This window comes from Mastigoproctus giganteus, chromosome 1 (assembly GCF_048544385.1).
Source record: "Mastigoproctus giganteus isolate SK-2022 chromosome 1, ASM4854438v1, whole genome shotgun sequence".
Lineage (NCBI taxonomy): Eukaryota > Metazoa > Arthropoda > Arachnida > Uropygi > Thelyphonidae > Mastigoproctus > Mastigoproctus giganteus.
The window spans coordinates 212,780,462-212,795,554 of NC_143575.1; the positions used below are offsets into that span (position 1 = coordinate 212,780,462).

The following is a 15,093-nucleotide window of genomic DNA, read 5'->3' on the forward strand; positions in this document are numbered from 1 at the left end:
AACGCCAATGCACTATTATACAGTCCCATCCCCGAAAGGACAAGGTTAGGTCATAAACGGGCGCCTAACCCAATGTGGGTGGTCATAAAAGCTAAGTTGCCCCTTTCGTTTTTGTCCATTCCAAGAATTGGGGTTTTCCGACTACCCAGTCAATTAAGAATGTTTGCATAGTTACCAAAATTTTTAAGGTATATCCATGTAGTATGCTCGTTATAACAGTGAGCGATTGTATGGGAATATGCGTAAATTAAAATCATTGTGGCTTTTTGCTTATTACAGCCTTGATCTTGTTATTTCCATGCTTGTTATAACCAAGTTCGACTGTATTTATTTTGACTATCCGAAGAGTAATAGTACAGTACAGATTGTTACAGCAGACTAGGACTAGGTAAGAGTTCAATTTATTTCACAATGTGTTATGTGAACCCAATAACACTGGTTTTTTTGGTAATTCGTTCCAAGACCTCGGAAGCTGAAATTTTTGCTATATAACTAAGCTATTTATCTCTAAAAGTTCATTTTTATAATGGAAATTGCACTACGCTTTCATCGTTATCATATGTTCCATTACAAGAATCGACCCCAGAGGCTCACATCTGTTGAGTATGGGCTTGGCACACCCAGGGTCCTGAGCTGGATATCATCAATTTTCTTTTTCTTGGTAATTTCCTTCTACTTCTCTCTCTTAGGGTAACTCGGGAATTTTTTTTTTCGCTGGTGCAACATAAGCCTCAGGCTTCCTTGCACCATATGTGGTGAAGTTTCCAGTGCTGATTCTTTTTTATTGATGAAGGTGGCTATTCAACGCAGCATATTTTTAACGTTGATGAGAGTGCCCTGTATTGGAAAAAAATGCCGGATCTAACATACATTTCCAAAGAGGAAAGGACAATGCCAGGTTTCAAGGCTTCAAAAGATAGGGCCACACTCTTGCTTGGGGCTAATGCAGCGGGAGATTACAGATTAATACCACTGCTTGTGTACCATTCTGGAAATCCTCGTGCATTTAAGGGCATCGATAAAGCCATCCTACCCGTGCATTTCTGATCAAACCAGAGAGCATGGATGACAATATCTCTCTTTGAGGGCTGGTTTAAATGCTGCTTCATTCCTGAGGTTGAAAAATATTGTAAAGACAATGACATTCCTTTCAAGATTTTGCTTCTATTAGATAATGCTCCTGGACATCCTATGCATCTAGATGATTTCAATTTGAACATGAGAGTCATATTTCTACCCCCAAACACGACTTCACTCATCCAACCTATGGATCAGAGTGTTATTTTGAATTTAAAAGCATACTAGTTATGCACAACATTTGGTCAGGCATTGTATGCAGTAGACAGTGAGAAAAATTTTGTGTTAAGAGACTTTTGGAAATATTACAATGTTTACCACGGCATCTTAAACATTAATAGGCTTTGGCAGAAATTACTAAAAGTTTTTTAAATGGTGAATGGAAGAGAATATGCCCATGGCACTTAAAAGGCTTTGAAGGGTTTGAAAAAAAAAAAGATGAATCATATGAAGAGGTTACAGATAACATTGTAAAGGTTGCAGAGCTATTTCAGTTGGAGGTGGTTGCCAACAATGTAGAGGGGTAAATAGAGTAAGAAGAGAAGGCATTATCTAACAAAGAATTTATTAACTAGCAGGCAGCGATAGTGAAAGAAGAAAATGCTGACGAAGCTCAAGATGAACCAAATGAGGAGCCGAGATGTTTCATCACCAGAGAGATGGCAATGGCATTTCGTGAAATTTCATCGGCAATGGCGAGGTTTGAGAAGATGGATCCTGACAGCGAACGATTCTTAAAAGTTAAGAGGGGTGAATGATATGCTTGCTTACTACAAAGAAATCTACGATGAAAAGGAAAAAGCCGCTGTCCAGTCATCTATTAATATGTTCTTTCGTAAGGTTGAGTGGCCGACCCCTTCTAAAGCTCCGCAGCAGCATACTTATCAGCTGAAGGCGTCAATTCTGGCAAGGATGCTCAAGAGGTAAAACTTACTGACATTATGCCTGTCTCTTCTCTTTTTTTGTAATTTTATACTTTTGAAAATTTTTAAATTGCCTACTTTTGTAATTTTTCCTACGCATCAGATAAAAAATTGAATAAATACAATAAATAATTCTATTCACACGTTCGTTGAACATTTCTTTTTTGATTCAATCAATTCAGCGAACACAGTTTTGAGTGCTACACAAGCATGGGGGAAATTCCGACTTACGTTTAAAGTTCCGCGGAACGCACCCTTATGTTAATCGGGGAGTGGCTGTATATATGGAATATTTATTGTAGCAGCGGGAGAATGATGTTCACATACAGTGAATACACTGTATCGACATGTAAGTGCCAGTGCTGTCAGATCAAATCGGAGATTTTTTAAAGTCCATTGTGAGACAACTCTCATTTATCTGTAAAGATAAATGAGCTCACAGTGCTCGTTTATCTTTACAGATAAACGAGCACTGTGAAATAGAGGTTTATGTGAATTTGTCTGCTTATATACTTGAAGTATAATATGAACCAGAGCTATAATGCTCAATACGTTCCACGTTGATATCAATATTTGTAAAAGAATAAGAGAAGTTTAACTCAATATGATACGTAGAACACTTCCATATGATACTCCAGAAATTAAAATGAAAACAATAAAAAAAAAAAAAAAAAAATCAAAAATCTTACATTACAATAAGAAATAATTAACAATCATTAAAAATCAAATGAACACAATTAAAATCAATTTTAACGCAATTAAAAATTAAGTAAAAAACTAATTTAACGAAAAAAATGCAAAACGATTTTCCTTCCTGAAGCTGACAATACTTTTTGACCATATGTCCCGTATGTCGTGATCACAGGAATGAAAATTACTGAATAGGGGTGAGCATGGAACTTAAATAGGGATTATTTGTCCTCGCGCATGTGCGTAAAGGACCACGAGTTGGAGATTTGATATGGCCAGCGAACATTAACAGAATTCTCATGTAATTTAATTTTGACAGTTTCTGCAATTAAGTCTCATATAATTACATTGGACACTAAGTATTTTGGCCTTATTAAATGGCATGAAAGGCTAATTCTGACACTGCTGAACGAGAAGCACGAACTGAGGCTGCGTGTTGAATTACACGCAGCCTCTGAATTAACACGAAAATTCAGAGGAAACTGCAGGAAAACCCTGATAAGATGAGTAGCAATCACCGCAAGAAATGTATACTAGGTCATTTATTTGTGTTGCGAATGAGGAAAGGACTGAGCAATTGTTCAGTATAGTGTGTAATTTCCGTATTGGCCTGGCTACAATTTTAAATTAATTAACTTTAAAGAATCTGTTAAGTTGTTTGTGCCACTGTTCAACATATGGGACTGAAATAAAGTATCTTTTGATATTACTATTGTTGGTTGGTGTGTTTTTTTGTATTTTATCCTTAGCTTGTACCCTAATTCTGTCTATTGTAGCAAGTGGGTAACCCCTGTTTAAGAATCTGGTTAATATTTGTATTTCTGAGCCCTGGTTAATATTTGTATTTTTTAATTGTGTTCATTTGATTTTATTATTGTTAATTATTTCTTACTGTAATGTAAGATTTTTGATTGTTTTTTTTTTAAAATTGTTTTCGTTTTAATTTCTGGAGAGTATCATACGGAAGTGTTCTACATATCATATTGAGGTAAACTTCTCTTATTCTTTTACAAATATTTGAAGTATGAATCTAGGGTTTGTCTAATTTTCTGTACTTTGATACAAGAGCTAATATTCAACCTGTTGGCCTAATCTAGGTGTACTTTGGATTAATGCATTGTGACTTAAGTCATTAGAAGTTATTATTAATGTATAGCAGAAGCTATACATTAACACTATACATTACTTCTTATCGCCACAGTATGGAGATAAGAAGTGAATATCATTGCCTAAATTAGGAAGGAATGACATTTCAATTGATAAGTTTACTTTTTTAAATTAAGCTAAAGGTATTCCAGTTTATAAACTTTCAAAAAAAACCTTTTCCAAAATGTTAAATAGCAATTTGTCACTTAAAAGTTCAAGAACACTTGTAATTTGTAATTGTGGACTCATTGTCAGAGCCACTTAGTGAATAATTGTATTGGATAAACTTTTGACAAAAATTTATTGTTTTTGTTGCCAAATATTAGCATTTTATTCATTAATATTTTCCAATTTGAGCACCAGCAAACAACGGGTTTCTCACTTTCTTGTGTTTCCTCAATGTTTATGTATTTTAATGTTAATTTGATTATAATTTTTGATTGTTATGGCAAAATTTCATTGTATTTGAAATGCCAGTTATGCTATTTTCTTTGAATTGAAAAGGCATAACTACTATGTCTTTCTTCTTGTTAAAAATAAGATAAGAAAATAATAATAATGTTTATTATTAATAAATGTTAATTTTTTTTGCCAGATATACTTTAGACAACTTAAAATTTGGCAAACTAGATACAACCAGATATCCTGAGGTTGCTGCAAAGTAAGTATATCAAATATATCTCTTTGGAAGTGAATAATTCATTCTAAGTATTAATGAGTTATTTACAATTTGCTTTTAGTGAGAAAGTTATATACAAATTTTTTGAAAAAAGATGAGGTCTAAAACCCCAACAGACTGCAGGCATGGCATATTGCTTGCCATAGGCTGGTCACTTCTGAAGCTGTTTGAGAAAGCATTACTCCCTATTTTGTCTCAGCCTGTCTTGACCATAGACTTCTGTATGTGCACACTGTTTCCAAAATATAACAATTATGAATTTATTATAAATTCTTTTGAGGAATCCAGAGAAATTTGTTATTATATAATAACAAATTTCAAATAGATACTGTCTTCTTAGTCTTTCAAATAGATACTGTCTTGATAACATTTCAACTTTCACTTCTCTTATAAATCTTAGGATCCTCTTCTGGCACAGAAGGGAAAACCTTTCTGAGCTTTGACATTAATCCTAATAATATTTACATTAATAACTGGAAGAAGACTGCTGTAATTGGCTTTATTCAATCAGCCTTTTATTAAAACACACTTTGATGTATCCCTGAATAGCCATAGGATAACAAGATGTTTGCTATATAGTGGATATTTAGAAACACTGCATATAACATTTATTTACAATATACAGGCGGGCCTCGATTAACGCGATTAATTCGTCCCGCGAGCGCATCGCGCAAAACGGAAACGCGTTAATCGAATATCATAACCAATAGGAAAAATTATAATTGGTACTTGACCTTCTGGAATGTCCATAAAGAATTTTAAATAACTTTTAAATAATACCTTTTAAATAACTTTTTAACTGCATGCCATGTAAAAGATAATAAAAATTATAGAATTAAATGTTTATTGTTCAAAATATATAATGGAGAAACTAACTATTTGCTACAGAAATATTTGAACACAGTCGTTTGAACAGTTTTGGCTTTTGTTTTTTCATCATACAATTTCCGATAGCCGACAACAAGCTTCTCTAGGCCCTGGCGAAATAACATGCTTCTTTCGATGTTAGGATCAACATCCATTACCTTTTGTTTAAGGTTCTCTGCGATACGAAAGATTTCGCCTAGTTCTTTTACCGTTATCTCCTTTGAGGTAACATTTTCATCTGGCTCACACTCTTTTTCTTCAGCTTCTTCGTGCGCACGCTGTTGCTCTATTTGAAGGAGATCATTGTCACTTAGCTGTTCTAAATGCGAATTCAGTGATTCTCGAACGTTAGCCGCATCCAAGCCTTTGAAACCAAGTTCATTACCAATATTAGTTATGTCTTCAATAACTTTTTGAACTGCATCTTTGAAGCAAGTAAAATCGTTTGCGCGGGGTAAAAGATGTCACTTCTTCCCATGCTGCATGAATGTTTTCAATGGCCAATCGTATGTTATATTTTTTCCAAAATTCTGGTACAGAAATTGCATTATCTCCTGTTATAGCTTCAAGTGCCTGTGCAAAGGTTCTGCGGAGATAGTAAGCCTTGAAAGTTGCAATTGTCCCCTGGTCCATGGGTTGCAATAACGAAGTTGTATTCGCCGGTAAAAAAACAACTTTCACATTTTCATTTAAGTCACCAAGTGCAGAAGGATGTCCAGGTGCATTATCTAAAAGCAACAGAGCTTTAAAAGTAAGATTATTTTTCTTGCAATAGGCTTCAACTGTTGGACAGAAATAAGACGTAAACCAGTCTTCAAATAGGGCTTTGGTCATCCATGCTTTTTTATTTGAATGAAAAATGACTGTAAGAGTGCGGTGGCTGTATCCTTTTAAAGCCCTAGGATTTTGTGCACGGTACACAAGCATGGGTTTCAATTTAAAATCACCTTCAGCGTTACCTCCTAATAAAAGTGTTAGTCAATCTTTTGAGACTTTATACCCAGGTTGTGATGCTTCATTTGCAGCCAAATAAGTTTCAGTTGGCATCCGTTTCGTCTACATTAAATATTTGCCGATCGTCATATTCAGCATTCTGAATGATTTTTTGCAATTCTGCAGGAAATTTGGCTGCAGCATCTTCATCAGCACTAGCAGCTTTCCCTGTTACTTTAACATTATGCAGTCGTGCTCGATTTTTGAAACGTCCAAACCACCCTGAACTAGCAACAAACATTTCAGTCTCCCCTTGATATTTTGTTTCTTTGAGCTTAGTAAAAAGGTTAATAGCTTTGCTCTGAATATTGTCCTTAGATAATGGAATTCTTTTTTGATTGCAATCTTCTATCTAAATTGATAAAAGACTTTCCATTTCAATCATTATTAGAGTTCTGTTTCTGGTATTTTGTAAGACAAAAGAAGATGATGAAACTTTACCTTTCTCTTTATATTCGTTCTTACGGCTCAAGATAGTTCGTACGGTAGACTCACTGTATCCTAGATCGCTTACGATTTTCGTATGGTTTGCACCACGTTCATGTTTTTTAATAACTTCAAGTTTATCAGCTAAAGTAATAACTTTTCGTTTTTTTTTATTACAATCACGTTGTTTTTCACTCTTTCTTTTATCCATAATTAACAGGGGTAGAAAATTAGAATTTTTAAATACGTCTGCACGTGACTTTATTAGGTGGAGACAAACAAGTAACACGTCTACTTAGTTGATGGAACACACTGAGGCGGGAAGCGGACAAACGCTTGTTTATTGGCAGTCAGACATTTAGTGCGCGATTTGAATCTTTTTCAACTATCAGAAATAAAAGATCGCGTTAACTGGAAATTTTAATCGCGTAAAGTAAAAAGTGGTATCATTTTTTTCCAATCGCGGTAACTGAAAACCGTGTTAAGCGAGGCCTGCCTGTATTTCATTTGTTGGAATCATTACTGAAGATTAGTAAAAGTTATTTGTATTAATTATACATGTCTTGTCATTTGTTAAAGATAAATATATAATATTACTCATTATATGATAGCGATTACAAAAATCTCACGTTTCAGTATTTAATGTGGTTGCCTGACCCTACATTTGTAGATTCAGTAGTTAGAGAAATATCTGATCTTAAACTTAATTTTACATTCAAAAGATTTAAATGGCTAAAAGAATGTTACTGGATAGGTTATGTGATAGCAAAAAAACAAGCAACATTCTTTTCACGTTTGACTGAACTTATGCTTTTTTTTTTTTTTTTGAATGGGGCAAGTTTGGCAACTCTATTGGAATGACTGGAATTTCTTTTTTTTTGAAGGGAGGGGGATCATAACCACACGTCCAAGTTTCATCATCAATAACAATAGAGTCCATTTCCACTTTTTTTTTTTTTTTTTTTTGATAGTGACCCCTTTTGGTAATTTAACAGTCTTGGAACAAATTTTGCAGACTGTCTGCCATGAGTGGCTCAACAGTGGTCAAACAGCCAGTCAAAGATCACATGTGAGACAGCCACATGTGGTCAACGTCATTGTGCCTCATCTTGTAACAGCAGCAAAAGCACAGTGGCCCAGCTAACCACCCAGTACAACATATAGGAGTAGCAAGACTAATATTCACATGGACTATGTGCCAGTGATTACCATCAACAGCCATCATGGTTACTCATGCTCACTGTGAGACACAAACTGCACCTTGCATAGGCATGTCAGCATTAACACTGGACTAAAGGCATGGTGAAACCTGTTTCCAACTCCATCATGCTGATGGGTGAATCTGCATTTGGAGAAAGCAACATGAGACCATAGCACCTGATGCACTGTTGGTGTTTGGCAGGCTGAAGGTGGTGTTATGGTGTGGGGACTGTTTTCATGGCATGTCCTGGGCCCTCTAACCACCATTAATCAACAGCTTGATGGAAATGCTTAGCTTTCTATTGTTGTTGATGAAGCACACCCCTTCATAATGACAGTGTATCCAGACAACTGTGGAATCTACCAATAAGACAATGCACCATGAAATAAGACCCAGCAGGTTGCTAACTGGTTTCAGGAATGTGACATGATTTCTGTAACTTCCCATGGCCACCAAACTCATCCAATCTCAACCCAATTGAGAACTTTTGGAACCTACTGGCAAATGACATTTAATATGCTATGACCATCCACTTGACAATGTGTGGGCATTACTGGATACATTGTGCAATGCATGAGTAACACTTCCACAGGACATCCTGCAGTCCATGCCAAGATGTGTACAGACTTCTTAGGGGGAAAAGGTAGCTCCATTAGGTAGGCGTTGCTAATACAAAACCAACTCAGTATATGTATTCCATTACAAACTCATGGACAGTATCCTACAATATATATTGGGACACATCAAAAAAATTGTTTGAAATCAACATCATTGAATACCTAGTGTAGCCACCATGGTCATAAAATACTGCAGTTCTTGAGCGGCATCCTTTGCAGTAGCTGTACCCTATAGCTATAGATAATTATAAATATGCAAGAGCTTTTTAAAAAGTAAGGTACAGATATTTTTGGGAAGAAATCATGCCCTTTTCAGTAAAATATCCCATGAATAAAGGCACATATAACAGTTCTTTTCTTGTTACAAGGTGCTGTATTCTGGGATGACCAACGTTTATCTGCAGCATGCTATATGTTATATTGGAAATGGCTTGCATGTCACCATAGGGCAGATCCAGAAGCTATGGAATTAATAATTCCCCCCCAACCCCCATTATTGATCTGTACCTGGTACCACAAAATAGTTTTGGTAACTACGTAAAGGAATTTTATGCTAAGTGCTTGTAATAAAAAAAAATTAAAATACTTTCATGTTTATAAAATAAATTTAATATAGATTAATGAATCAATGTTCACCATACAGAATCAATGTCATGAGGAGCTCACTAACTCTCCTTATTACCCATGCTAAATTAATGTTCGAAAGCAGTAAATATGAACCATATTTACTCATACGGTTGAAACCCCCCAGGTCATAATTTCTGGAAATAAAAGTGGGATTTAAACTGTTTTTATCTACATTTCTGATTTTTAAAACCAGTTATACAATATTGGCATTAGCATTAGTAAAGGCACATGATGCAAGAAAGCAAGCTTATATAGCGTCAGTCAAAAAAAAAAAAAAAAAAAATCTAATTTCACCCATCCACTCGCTCCAAATGTTTGTCTAGTTCTGCCTTGAATCTATTTAAGCTATCAACTTCTACAATGACAGATGGAAGTTTGTTCCAGCAATCAACCACACGCTGGCTAAAGGCAAATTTGAATTTATGCCCTCTCAGGCAATTATTCTGAGCAAGAGAAAGAATCCCATCAGCATTGAACATGCCCAAACCATTCAAGGCTTTATACACCTCAATCAGATCACCTTGCAGTCTCCAGACACTGTAATTTGCAAAACTTAAGCCTTTCTTTGTAAGAGCAACTCTTTGTTCCATTCACTAATCTTTTTGCCCTTCTCAGCACTCTCTCCAGCAACTCTACATCCTTCCTAAAATGAGGCCTCCAGACCTGTATACAGTAGTACTCAAGGTGTGACCTGACCATTGCCTTATACAAGAGGATAATCACCTCCTTATCCCTGCTAGAAAAATTCCTGTATATCATTGACAAGACACCATGAGCTACTCTTGCAGACCGTCTGCACTGCTCAGAGAAAACTTCATATCTGCCTGCACAATTACCCCCAGGTCCTTTTCATTTTCTACCACTGTCAGTGTAGTACCACACAGAGTTCATACGTTACTCTGGGGTTACTGCTTCCCATATGCAGTACTTTACATTTGTCAATGTTAAACTTCAGTTGTCACCTCTTCTCAGCCCATCTGCTCAACTTTTCTTGATCCTGTTGCAGCAACGTATTGTCATTAATGCAATATCTTGCATTAATTTTTCCCAAATTGAGAGGCAACTTAAACACAAGCCATTTGTGGCATGCATGCTACAGGTTAGTTACCCCTGCTGTGTACACCCTTGACTTTAGATGATTAAACCAGAATGACTGTCTCAAAGCAGTTACCTGATTTCTGCATGCTAAAAAGACTAAGCCCATAAAAATTCATTAGCAGTTGTGATCTATGTGGTTCAACAGTAATGTCTAAGGAAGAAGTCTGTTTTTGGTGCAATCAATTCAAACAATGCTGAACAGCATCCCCACGCTACCAATGCACAATGCATATGGTAGTGGTTATAGCATTATCTGAATGCCGGGTTGCAGCTGTGATCAAAATCCTTCTGACTTTTCATCTGTTCATGGCTTCAAAAAAAAATCTGTCTGGCAGGGAATGGCAGCTAAACAGTGCATTAAAACCTGGTTGAATGTACCTGAATTTTATGACAGAGGTATGACTTCATTTATGATGGGACAAGAGTTGAATATGATGAGTGTAGACTACTTTTTTCTTCTGAGTGTTTTTTCACAAAAAACATGTTACATTACTTTTGAAACAGAGCTAAATTAATGAAGCAAGTTTACATACTATCGGCAAAAAAAAAAAAAAAAAAAAAAAAAACAAACCCACAGAAGAAAAATAAATGGAGACAATCTACTAAATGTAAACCGTGTCATCTTCTCACTTCATTTACCTGTATCCTCTAAATATTTGTCCAATTACCCTCTGTAAATTTAGTTAAATTTTTGTTCTTGTTTAGACTTTGGCATGGCTAGTAGGTCAGAGGACTTTATAAGTAATTATGACAATGAATACAATCGTCACAGTGCAACCTCAAATATAATGCGGACATCAGGCAACAACTTTAAAAACCCATTTTATAGCTAAAAAATTTTTTTCCATTTTTTTTAAACATAAATATGCTTTATTAGTAAATAAGTAATTTTACTTATTTTATGTTTTCTTCAACTTATGTCTTATGTTTTACAAACTAAAAGACAAAGTATTAAAGGTTATATCATTCCTTTTACATTCTACTAATACACAATGCTGTTATGGAGTTACATTTTACCCATCACTTCTGAAATAGTACTGTAATTCACTTTGTCAGAACTGATGACACCATTTTTTCAGTTCATTCTTAATAGTGGTCACATGCAATAAATGAAGATATTCATTTTCACTCTGCTGTTCTCACCACGCCATCACTTTATTAATGTTTTCAAGCACTTTGTTGATTTCTGGTGCTTTTTTTTTCTTATATGAATCATCCACATTATCATCTGAGTCACTCCCTATATTACTGGCCTGTTTGTTGATTGTCTTCCTACTGTTCACAAAGGCTGTGATTTCTTCCTCCCTCAGATAATGCACAACTGGAGCTGCTCATCCACCTAAATCCAAGCAGCAAGGTCATTTGCTCCAGGACTACCACCAAGTACACAGTAGGAAGAATTCATGGATCAGAGCATTATTATTCAAGATCAGGGTGTTCCTTGGCAGAAACATGAATCGGATCTTGCCATCTTTTGATTTCAGGACATCAGTTGAAGGATGAGCTAGGCAGTGATCCAATTGTAACAGAGCCTTTTCTTCGTTTTTTTGGAAAGCATATGGTGTCTCACAAATGACACAAACTCACTTTCAAACCATGAAGCAAAAATATCACTTGTCATCCAAGTTTTAAGGCTGTTTTTTATAAATCATATAGAGAGTTCATGTTGACTTGCTTAAAACACACTGGAGACTTCAAATTTCTAGTCTTGTATTCAGACAGTAATTCTCTCTCTTTGTTAGTTTTCATGTCTGCTTTGTTGGGTGCCTTTTTAATATCCGTGACTTGTTGAGGAGAAGTTTATAGTATAGCACTGTTTTGTCAGTTGTACAACTGTTCATTTGCGAATTCACCATCTTGAATCACACATTATGCAGAAATTCAGGAAATGCTTCTGCTGCTGCAATGTCACCAAATGCAGATTCACCTAACAAGACTAACTTGGGATATCCCATGAAGAGCCTTCCATCTCCAAAGAAGCTTTAAATGTGTCATCATCTCCACCAAGTAGCATATAAAATTTAATTGCTCATGCTTCCAAAATTACCCCATTTATTGGTACTCCTTCACTATACTTTTGTAGAGCTTACTTGTATAAGCATTAGTTCACAGCACAGTTTTCACAAATCCTAGTTTTCTTTCTTTGGAGGCCTACTTCATCATCTATGGAGTCTACAAATGAACACAAATTTTCTTCCTCTTTCTTCCAACCACCGATTGGCTGTTTTTGGATTTGCACGCTTGCAAAATATACTGCTTTTTGTTTTGCCACTCTTAACTTCTTCAGCAGTCTTTAAGATTTCTTCAACTATATGATTTTTTCTTTTGGTGGCCTTTACTTCAATCCTACTAATTTACTAACTTTGTCATGTCTTTATTTCTGATGCCCCAGAATTTACCGTGTTTTAGGAAAATGAAATCAAAACCAAACTGTCTGGCTTATCATAGTGCTGAAGTGTAGTTGAGTGATTTCTTCCTAAATCACTTGTCATGTATATTATATATTTTTTGTCTAGTTTAGCTGTTTTTGCTATCTTAAGTGCACATAACATCCTTTTTTCTAGTTGAAGAAAGGATGTTATGTGCTTTGAACAACTTACTTTTTTTCACAATTCATTTTGGGGGATATGATTGTACCTGTAGTATGCCGGAACTGCAGCAGGATGAAGAGTTGAATTATCTTGAAGTTGCACTGCAACTTATTTAGCAGTCGTGCAGACTGGAATCGGTTCCACTCAAATGCTTCAAATCAACTACATTGGGCCTGAATGTTCTTGTTTATACTCCAGCATGACCATTAGGTCAAAGGAATTTACAATTAATTATTTTGACAGTGAAATACAGTTGTTAACTGTATCTAGCAGTAATGCTGGCTTGAATCACAGTCCAATCAAACATGTGCATCACTGTACTCTTGTAGTTTACCACTCGACTGTTGGATGAGTTATATACCAATAACAAATTATTTTAGTTTTACTATAATTATATTATAAAAGGGAAAAAAAAAAAAAAAAAAGAAATAATACATAAAAGTCCTAGCTAAATTTATACAATGCTCAAAGATATAACAAATATGGGAAGGGTTTTTTTTTTTTTTTTTTGTTGTTGGTGTTATATAAGCTTGCTCTCTTGTATTATTTGCCACTGCTAATACTAAATAAGTAATTTATTTTTAAAAAATATTACAGTAAATTACTTTACATTACAGGATTTTTAACAATCTGTTGGTTTATAAGCAGATCACTGCCAGCTAGTAAAAACAGGGTATCAGTAGCTGGTGGTTAAAAATTGGCAGAAATCCTGTAATGTAAAGTTTAATTTTGTATAAATTTAACTTGCACATTTGATGGATCTAACCCATAAAGAAGACAGTTCTTTCAAAAAGAATATTAAGGTACAGGAGTCTGTGATATCCCTTCTTCAGCATTTATATTCTCAAGTTATGTTAACAATATAACTTGAAAGCCATTGATGCATGGCATTTCACTTACTGGAATTTTCAGTCAGCTCCATAAATATAATCAACAGCACTTGATTGTTTTATGAAACATTAATGTTGCCAAGGGAGCACATTGATTTTAACTGAATATCAAAAATAAAAATATTAATTAATTAATTTATATCAATTTACCTAAAAACTAAACTTTAGTTTCATTAAGGTAAGTTAGGTTGGGGAAAAAAAATGAGAAGCCACTATAGTGGGAAATAATGGCAAACTGAGGCACTTTTTAATTCTGCAGAATATTACCACTGGGTGCAGAGTGAGAAAGCAGTTTGCCAAGCCTCAGTTAGTTTAAGAAAATGGGAATAAGTTAATTTTTGTATCTAATTTGCAGCTAAACAAATTTAAGGTCTTGATTTGTGTGGCACTGAGCAAACTAAGATTGCTTAATGCTATGTACTTTCTTGGCAGCATATTGTTTCAGGAAACAACCAGATGTTGCTGATTACAGTTTTCTGTTCATGTAGTCATGCCCTCATTGGAGCTAATCACATGAAAATTGGCTGGTGACATTCCATGTATCATTGTTCCTAAACACAGTCCTTAAAACTTCCCTGCTTTAATGTCATTATTATAACTATTTTAATTAATATTTTCCCTCTGTTTTAGATATGGTATTAGTACCTCTGCTTTCAGTAAACAGCTGCCAACTGTTATACTCTTTCGGAATGGCAAAGAAGTCTCCAGAAGACCAACAATAGACAGTAGTGGAAAACTTGTAAAATTCTTCTTCTCTGAGGTATATTTATTTCTAAAAATCTCTGTAAATGTTAAGAAATAATGTACTAGGCTTTGTAGTCCATCAATGAGTGCATTTTTTTTTTTTTATAACAAGAGTGGGGGAAGAGTGAAACCATCCCTGATTACGTTGTAAAATTCTTGCCAAAGGCAACCAAGTTTGCCACTAATATATGCAATTCCAGTGCTTGAGGAAATAAAATGAAGTTCACCTCTATGTTTGCATGTACTGAAATTATTATGTTCATCCTTCACCCACTGGAATGACTTGTAACTTTTTTCTGAAGAGATGAAGCATCATTGGCAGAATTTCTCTCTCTTCTTTTATATACAACACACAACTTACATCCTCAATGTATTAGGCAGATCTTATTTTATACTTCCCTAAATTTATCATTTCATCTCATAATGATAAGCTAGTAAAGGTAGACATACCATCTCACTAGCATTTCTGGAGTTTTCGCTTCTGAAATTTCTTCTATTTATTCTATGTACTTCTATTTGTGAAA

At 35.0% G+C, this 15,093-nt stretch overlaps 1 protein-coding gene across 1 annotated transcript in view; it reads left to right on the forward strand.

Annotated features, from left to right (window-relative positions):
* Positions 1 to 15,093, forward strand: part of LOC150091504 (thioredoxin-related transmembrane protein 2 homolog) — an 89,542-nt gene that overhangs the window by 63,526 nt on the left and 10,923 nt on the right. The window contains exons 6-7 of the mRNA XM_090384238.1: positions 4,432 to 4,497; positions 14,456 to 14,585. Coding sequence (XP_090240364.1) covers positions 4,432 to 4,497; positions 14,456 to 14,585 — 196 coding nt within the window. The remainder of the gene's footprint in view (positions 1 to 4,431; positions 4,498 to 14,455; positions 14,586 to 15,093) is intronic.